Source organism: Gekko japonicus, unplaced genomic scaffold (genome assembly GCF_001447785.1).
Source record: "Gekko japonicus isolate JY-2015 unplaced genomic scaffold, Gekko_japonicus_V1.1 scaffold175, whole genome shotgun sequence".
Lineage (NCBI taxonomy): Eukaryota > Metazoa > Chordata > Lepidosauria > Squamata > Gekkonidae > Gekko > Gekko japonicus.
The window spans coordinates 504,702-513,578 of NW_015166425.1; the positions used below are offsets into that span (position 1 = coordinate 504,702).

The window sequence follows — 8,877 nt, forward strand, 5'->3', positions numbered from 1 at the left end:
GTGGTTCGTTTCAGTTTGTGGTTCATGGCCGAACCATGAACTGAACCACGAACTGATGCAAACCGGGAGGTTGGTTCACGAACCAAACCGGTTCATATCAGTTCATGACCCCTGCTTTCTGTTCCCCTTGCTTTCCGTGGGGAGCATAAAGCAGAAGTTTAAATGGCTCACAGCCAGTTAACCCCCTGCATTCTGCTCCCTGCCAGAAGTGGCAAGGAGCAGAAAGCAGGGGGTTAACTGGCTGTGAGCCATTTAAACCCCAGCTTTCTGCTCCACACTGCTCAGCTGGGTTTTTTTGTGAAGAGCAAAAAGCAGGGGTTTAAATGGCTGAGAGCCATTTAAATCCCTGCTTTCTGCTCTTCACAAACTGCCATAAACTACTTTAGAACTCATGGAAGTTCATGGTGGCTCTTCAGTTCATGAACTTTGATTCTCAAACCACAGCCAAAATTCATCACAGACTTTTGTTTGTGAGCCAGTTCATGCCCATCCCTACTTAGCGTGTGCGTGCACATGAGAACACACACATACACAGGAACCTAATTTCAGCAAGCGAAACACATTAGTGTATAGACCACAGTCCCTTTGTCAATCACATTTAGTACAGTGCAACTCTATTGCCTGCGTAGACAAGCCAGTTAAAAGCCAGTTAATGCAGAGCCTTGGGGGCATGAATCCTTGCGTGAGGTTTTATTAAGCATGTTTCTAGCCCTCATGTTTGTAAAAGATCCCTTTGGCAAACTTGGCCCAGGGGCAGATGGTAACACCTTCTCCCTTCCGCCCACCTAGCATCACGGACAGCTCTGATACCAGTTCTGTCTCCTCCGACTGGCCACGAGACACCGAAGCACCAGCCCCGGGGGGGCAGGGCCCTGTGCTCAGCGACCGGTACCACTGCCTGTCCCTGGATGAAGCCGAGCCCGAACCTGAGAGGGAATCCAGGGCCGGCTCACTATGCAACGGCTTCGCTGAGCCCCAGGTATGTTGCCCTTCTTGACTGATGGGTCCTTTCTAATAGGGGGGGAAATGGAAACTGCTAGGGGAAGAGTAAAAGAAAATGGGAACTTGCAGTGCCAGCTAGGCAGAGTTTGAGTTTGACCATTCTGTGGCACCAAATCTGACATAAAAAAATCACAGCACTGAAAAACCAGTGGGAGAACATCTTCCCGGACATTCCGTTGCCGACCTAAGAGCAGCAGTCCTCAAACAGAGACGCTTCAAGGGGAGAGTGCAGTGTGAGACTGCTGAGCCTGACTTCATTCACAAGTTCATAACAATGGACTCCCCAGGGCTGACTAGGGACAGAGGATTCTTGTCTCACCCGAGATGCTAATTTTTCTGCCCCTAAGCATTTCCTCCCCTGCTCCAACCAAGCATTTTTTAATACCTTTGCATCCTGGGGTTTTTTCTCCACAACACCCCTCTCACCTTTTGAGTGGAATACAAGGACTGAAGGGTCTCCATTCCTACTTGTATCTGATGAAGGGATCCTTGACTCTCAAAAGTTCATCCCCCCAAATATTTGCGGTTCTCTAAGGTTCTGCTCGACTCAGATCTAGCCAGGGCTTTTTTGTAGAAAGAGCCCAGCAGGAACTCATTAGCATAATAGGCCAAACCCCTGATAGTACAGCGCATTAGCATAATAGGCCGCACCCCCATGTTACCAGAAGTGTGCTCATCCAGCCACACCCACCTTTTGCTTCTTATTCTGTTTACCTTCTTTTGTCAAAACCCAGGGCCTTTTTTTGTAGCAGGAACTCCTTTGCATGTTAGGCCACACACCCCTAATGTAGCCAATCCTAATGAGTTTCTGCTGTTGGGTGTGGCCTGTTATGCTAATGAGTTCCTGCTGGGCGTGGCCAACTCGGGAGCCAGCCGGAACTCCGTTCCTGCCCAAAAATAGCCCTGGATCTAGCTGTTAAAATGCCACGACTCAGTTGCAGAGTACCCAAGGTATAAACGCTGATCCAGGTCTCCTTTTTTTGCACCAGTTTTTTTTTTAAGAACGCAGGAGGGGAAAAGCAGAAAAGGTCACCTTAGGGTGCGGGATCCAGCTCCGTGAGACATTTGGCCTTTTATTTATTCAGGCAAGCAAGTTTGGTTCAGAGGGTAGCCATGTTTGAGAGGTCTGCAGTAGAACGAGATGGGGTAGCCGCGTTAGTCTGTCTGCAGCAGCCGAAAAGAGCGAGAGTCCAGCAGCCCCTTCGAGCAGACATGGGCAAGAGGGAGAACAAGGCCCAAATGTTATTGGTTCCTCCCCTGCCCCCTTTGGAGCTTTCAAAGTCCCCCTTGGGCCCTCTCTGGGCAGTTATGGGTTGGGAGGGAAGCGCCCTGTGCAGTTAAGCGGGGAGGTGAGCAAAAGAGCCAGTTGGGTGTAGTGGTTAAGAGTGGCGGACTCTAATCTGGGAGAACCGGGTTTGATCCCCCACTCCTCCACTTGCACCTGCTGGGTGACCTTGGGTCAGTTACAAGTTCTTTCAGAGCTGTTCTTGAAAAAGAGCTCTCTCAGCCCCACCTCCCTCACAGGGTGTCTGTTGTGGGGAGGGGGAAGGGAAAAGGAGTTTGGAAGCCACTCTGAGACTCCTTCGGGTAGTGAAGGGCGAGGTATAAATCCAATCTCCTCCTCCTCCTCTTCTTCTTCTTCTTCTTCTTCTTCTTCTTCTTCTTCTTCTTCTTCTTCTCCTCCTCCTCCTCCTCCTCCTCCTCCTCCTCTCCTCTCCTCTCCTCTCCTCTCCTCTCTGTCTTTGCCTTGTTTCCTCCAGGCCCCTCGAAGCTCCGCCCCCCGCGTGGAGCACCTGACCTTCGCCTACCTGAGCCCCTTGGTGCTGCGCAAGGAACTGGAGACCCTGCTGGAGAACGAAGGGGGTGACTTCCTGTCCCAGCCGGAGCTGGTGGACAACCACCCCATCATCTACTGGAACTTGGTGTGGTACTTCCAGCGCCTGGGCCTCCCCAGCAGCCTGCCGCAGCTGCTCCTGGCTTCCAAGCACGTCCAGGCGGTGCCCCAGGTACTGCGTCATCTCCCCACCACCACCGCCCCGACAAGGGAAGGGATCTAAGATACCAAAAAAAAAAGGCCTGGACCAGGGGTCATTTCATAGAAAAAGAGGTGAAGGAGCTCATTAGCATAACTCATTAGGTTATTCCACACCCCCTGACATCACTGGAAGTGTGTCAGAAGGCAACACCCACCGCTCAGGCTCCACTGGACTGTTTTGGATTGCTAGCTATTGGGGGGGGGGGGGGCCCCTTACCAGGTTGCCTCTTCAAAAAGGAGGAGGGAGAGCTTGTACCTGAATAAAACTTGGTCTTAAAGCTGCCACTGGACTGTTTTGGATTGCTTTCGTATTGGGGGGGAGTTTCTGCAACTTACCTGGCTGCTTCTTGTTCTTCGTGGCCCAGGGCTGCTGGGAGCAGGGGGCAGGGCTTGTTGCATGTGCCCGCCCCCTGGGCTCTTTACTGCCGGAGCACCGCTCCTGTGCACTCCTGCAGGAAATGACCCCTGCCTGGATCCACCTGTGTAGCTCCGCCTTAAGCTGGTGCCCCAGTGGAATGCACAAATGACACCCACCAAGGGAAGACCATCAACAATTCACAGCTATCTATGATCAGAACTGTATATTACATTCATTAAAGTACAAAGATGGGTTAGTGATATAAACTCGTATACAACAAATCCCTTATAACAATTAAGCATTACTTGCAAAAAAACATGTTCAAAACCAACAGTAGGCTATACTTGTATGCAGTGTTCCCTCTAAGCTGAGTTCGTGTGGAGCTAGCTCACAGTTTTTTAGCCTCCGGCTCACACATTTTTATCTTAGCTCAGGAAGGATGGCTCCAGAGCAAACTAATTTATGCAGCAGCCAAATCGCTCGCTCACAGCTTTAATGCCAGTAGCCCACAGAGTAGAATTTTTGCTCGCAAAAGAGTAAAATTTTTGCTCGCAAGACTCCACAGCTTAGAAGGAGCATTGCTCGTATGCCAAGGGTTCCCTATTGTCTTTGGCATTATCCAGTGGAATGCGCAGCAAAGCCTTGTAGCAGGCCCGAGGAGGGTCTGTTGTGAAGAGCCTTTTCTGAAGCTTATGCTCCTGTCATTTTTGATGACCTTTAATTTCTTAATGTAGGATTCTTTGTGGGGGGTTTTCCCCCCTGGATCTTTTAAAAGATCTGAGTGAATGGCTCTGGCAGAGGTCTTTCACATTTCCTATTCCCTGGTCTTTTTAACTGGAGATGCCGGGGATTGAACCCTGTGCGTTCCTGCCCAAAAATAGCCCTGGGCAAAACTAAATAACAAGCTAAGGTTATAAGCAGTGTTCCCTCTAAGCTGAGTCAGTGTGAGCTAGCTCACAGTTTTTTAGCCTCCGGCTCACAGGTTTTTTGTCTCCGCTCAGGGAGGAGGACTCCAGAGCAAACTGATTCATGCAGGAGCCGGATTGCTCGCTCACAACTTCAATGCCGGTAGCTCGCAAAGTAAAATTTCTGCTCACAAGACTCCACAGTTTAGAGGGAACATAGGTTATAAGGTCAACAGTTGTAAAGCAATACATATGTCAAAATATCAGAAAAATGTCTAAAGATGTCTTTTCTAATTGTGGGAAGTAAACTGATAGTCTCCAGTTCACTTCCCACAATTATATCAGTTTACTTCCCACAATTACAAATGATACCTGCATGCACACAAAAGCTCACATCTTGAATAAAACTTTGTATTTCTTAAAGGTGCTCTGCTGTGAGTCACAGCTAGGGTTGCCAGCTCCAGGCTGGGAAATCCATGGAGATTTGGGGGTGGAGCCTGGGATGGACAGAGAGGGACCTCAGTGGGGTGCAGTGCCACAGAGAGTCCACCCTCCAAAGCATCCATTTTCTCCCGGGGAACTGATCTCTGCAGTCTGGAGATGAGCTGTAATTCCGGGGGATCTCCAGGTCCCACCTGGAGGCTGGCGTCCCTGGTCACAGCCCTTTCTCCGGGATCTGCAGCAGACAGCTCTTTTACAACACCTGCTGCCTGAGCATTTAGCTGGATGTGCCGGGGATAGAACCTGGGACCTTCTGTGTGTTAATCAGATGCGCTTTCCCTGAGCCACGGTCCCTCCCTGTCTGATGGCAGCCAGAATGACTTCCTATCCAAGCGGGTTTGTTGGGAGCAATGTCTGTAATGCCCTGCCTTTTTGACCCGGTCTTGCACCCAATGCTCCCTCTAACCTGTGGAGTCCTGTGAGCAAAAATTCTACTTTGTGAGCCACTGGCATTCAAGTGGTGAGCGAGCGACTTGGCTACTGCATGAATTATTTTGCTCTGGAGCCCCATCCTTCCTGAGCTAAGGCAAAAGAGTGTGAGCCGGAGGCTAAAAAAACCTGTGAGCCGGCTCACACTCACTCAGCTTAGAGGGACCACTGCTTGCCACCAGCCCTTCTCCATTCTTACTTTCCCATTGGCAGGGCTCGAGCCAAGAGGTCAATGTGCGTCTGCTGTGGGATGTCCTGACGCCGGATCCCGACAGCTTCCCCCCGCTCTACGTCCTCTGGAGGTTCCACAGTAAGTGTGGGGGGGGGAGTGGGGGTGCTTTATAATTTGGCCAGGGCTGGTTGGGATGGGGCGCGGTAAAGTGCAAGGCATCTGATAAGAACAGAAGAGAAGCCAATGTTGGATTGGGCCAGTGGCCCATCCAGTCCAACACTCTGTGTCCACACATTGGCTCCAAACCCAGGTGCCATCAGGAGGTCCAGCAGCGGGGCCAGAAGCCCTCCCCACACCAAGCAGCAAGAACGCTACAGAATTTATTTATTTATTTATTTATAAATTCAATTTATAGCCCGCCCTCCCCGCAGACGCGGGCTCAGGGCGGCTTACAACCGGGATCAGCCCGGTTTTGATATTATGGCTAAGAGCCGTTTGTGAGTAACTTCAAAACATATAGGAACAAAGGGAAGTCCAATTTGGAAGATTCGTGATCATGTGGATGCACAGCTGTATGAGGTCTCATGTATGAAAAGGACACCTCAAAACGAATGTTAACTCCGGGGGAGTTCGTCCAGTTTCATCTGCTGACGTCTTCATTTCATCTTGTGACGTCCTTATTTTCTGTAAAACATAAGTGTACAACGGATTGGATTCAATAATGTTGCATTAATACAAATTAGAATTTGCATGATTTGCACTGTTTGCAGTAGTTCTATTGTGTCGGCTCACAAGTAGGGCAGAAGCCAACACGTAAAACACGTTAAAACCATATAAAATCATGACTGCAATATTGCAATATAATAAGTGCTCTAGATGTTCCAGAATGAGCTTCCATAAAGATGACGTCTCAGAGAGGGTACACCCCATCAATGCTGTCAGTTCCACGTGACACTGTCGATCTCTCTTCCCAGGGCCAGAGGCTCATGATGGTCACATAGTGATGGTACAATAGTGGCGGCTCCTACTCGAACACCTGGCAGAAGAGCTCCATCTTGCGGGCCCCGCGGAACTGCGCAAGGTCCCGCAGGGCCCGGATCTCCTCCGGGAGCTCGTTCCACCAGGTAGGAGCCGCCACCAAAAAGGCTCTGGCCCTGGTAGCAGCCAGCCTGGCTTCCTTGGGGCCTGGCATAGTCACGATCATCCCATGCTGGAACAGGCCAGTGGCCCATCCAGACCAACACTCTGTCACACAGTGGCCAAAATCCAGGGGACATCAGGAGGTCCACCAGCGGGGCCAGAACTCCAGAAGCCCTCCCACTGTGCCCCCCCCCCCAAGCACCAAGAAGACAGAGCATCACTGCTGCAGACAGAGAGCTCCATCTATACCTTGTGGCTGATAACCACTCATGGACCTCTGCTTCGTATGTTTACAATCCCCTCTTGAGGCTGTCTGTGCTTGTAGCTGCCACCACTTCCTGCGGCAGTGAATTCCATGTATTAATTACTCTTTGGGTGAAGGAGGACTTTTCTTTGATCTGTTCTAAAACTGCAGCTCATTAACTTCACGGAGTGCCCACAAGTTCTTGTATCATGAGGCATCACAGTATCGGCTGTTTCATTTTCAGTCCCTTTCCTAACCATTCCCAGCATCGAGTTTCTGGCTTTTTCACCACTGCTGCACACTGGGTCGACGTTTTCATTGCACTTTCCACTAAAACCTCAAGATCTCTTTCCATTTCAGTCTCAGCTCGTTTGGTGTAGTGGTTAGGAGCGCGGACTCGAAATCTGGAAGGACCGGGTTTGACTCCCCACTCCTCCACATGCAGCTGCTGGTGTGACCTTGGGCAAGCCATAGTTCTCTCAGAGCTGTCCTTGAAAGAGTTCTCTCAGCCCCGCCTACTTCACAGGGTGTCTGTTGTGGGGAGGGGAAGAGAAAGGAGATTGTAAACTGCTCTGAGACTCCGAGTGAAGGGCGGGGTATAAATCCAATCTCTTCTCTTCTTCTTCTCTTCATACCCGTCAGCATACATTTAAAATAAGGGGAATTTTTTTTGTTCCAGTATATATCCCCTTACACTTAACCCCTGTTGAACTTCATTTGGCATGTTGTTGCCTGCTTACCTGATTTACAGAGATCTTCTTGTAGCTCTTCACAGTCACCCTTGGTTTTCACCGCCCTGGATAATTTCACGTGACCTGCGAACTTCTCCACTACCCTGCTCACACACCCCAGTTCCAGAACCTTTATGAACAAATTAAATAGGCCTGGCTCCAAAACCGATCCTTGCGGGGCTCCGCTGGTTGCTTCCCTCCAGGGGTCATTTCGTAGAAAAAGAGCTAGGGGGACTCATTAGCATAACTCATTAGCATATGCCACACACCCTGACATCAACGGAAGTGTGTCCTCCCCACAGCCGGCGGCAACCTCCAGCGGGCACCAGCAGGGAGCTCCAGGCCCCGCCCTCCCGCACCTCACCCGGGGGGATGGCGTCCCCCCGCGTCCCCCCCCAAATGACCCCTGCTTCCCTCCATTGTGAGAATTGTCCATTTATTCCTCCTTGTTGCTTCCTGAGATTGAACCAACTTTTAAAATAATCCTTTTATTTCATAATACACAATACATGAGACTACATAATACGTAGCATGTAACACAGTATCCATTAGATAAGATTTGGCAATCTAAAGAAGGTACAATATCTTTTCTTTAAAAAACTAGTTCTTTAGAATTTCTATTCCAAGAAGTAATGCAGGGAGACCAGACCTGTGGAGACTTATCTTGTGCACATCTGTCTCCATCCCAGAACTTCCTATACACAGATGTTTTCCCCATTAACATCCTGAGCCATTCCTCAGTATCTGATGCTCTTCTCCTGTCTCCATGCGGCAGCTGTTAATATTCTGGCTCCTGTGAATACATTTTGTATTAAACACATTTAACCAACTTTTAATCCATAAGAGGAGCCAGTGTGGTTAAGTGGTTAAGAGCGGAGACGCTAATCAGGGCTTCTGGTTGGGGGGAAATGGTGATTTGACACACCCTGAAAGTGCTCAGGGTGGACGGTGGTTCCTTATGGCGGTTTGGACAGTTATTCGGTCCAATGCGGCTTCCCCCAGGCAGGGGAAATGACTGGCAGGCATCAAGACCCAAGAGAGAGTTGAGACTGGTGTGATCAAGCCTCGGAGGAGACTTGTGTTACACTTTGATCCCCTCTCCCGAAGCGGGCGTTGCATTCAGCACTTCAGGAGCACACCGGGCTGAGTTATCAGCATAAAATCAACATTTCCCGACTTCATGAATTAAAGGGGATAAAAATGGAACGATGGAGACAGTGTGGAGACACCAGAAATAAACAAGCAAGGTAACAATTACGTTTTTACTCACCGGGAGACAGCCGAAAGCGCATCTAGATTTATGTGGATGAGCGTATATGATCATTAATAACAATTGAGGAAATTTGGACACTAAAAGAGC

The 8,877-nt window shown here is 49.7% G+C and overlaps 1 protein-coding gene across 2 annotated transcripts in view; it reads left to right on the forward strand.

The window, feature by feature from the left end:
• Positions 1-8,877, forward strand: part of DENND4B (DENN/MADD domain containing 4B) — a 97,501-nt gene that overhangs the window by 74,909 nt on the left and 13,715 nt on the right. For both annotated transcript variants that reach the window (XM_015411748.1, XM_015411749.1), the window contains 3 exons: positions 790-979; positions 2,763-3,008; positions 5,444-5,540. In XM_015411748.1, coding sequence (XP_015267234.1) covers positions 790-979; positions 2,763-3,008; positions 5,444-5,540 — 533 coding nt within the window. The remainder of the gene's footprint in view (positions 1-789; positions 980-2,762; positions 3,009-5,443; positions 5,541-8,877) is intronic.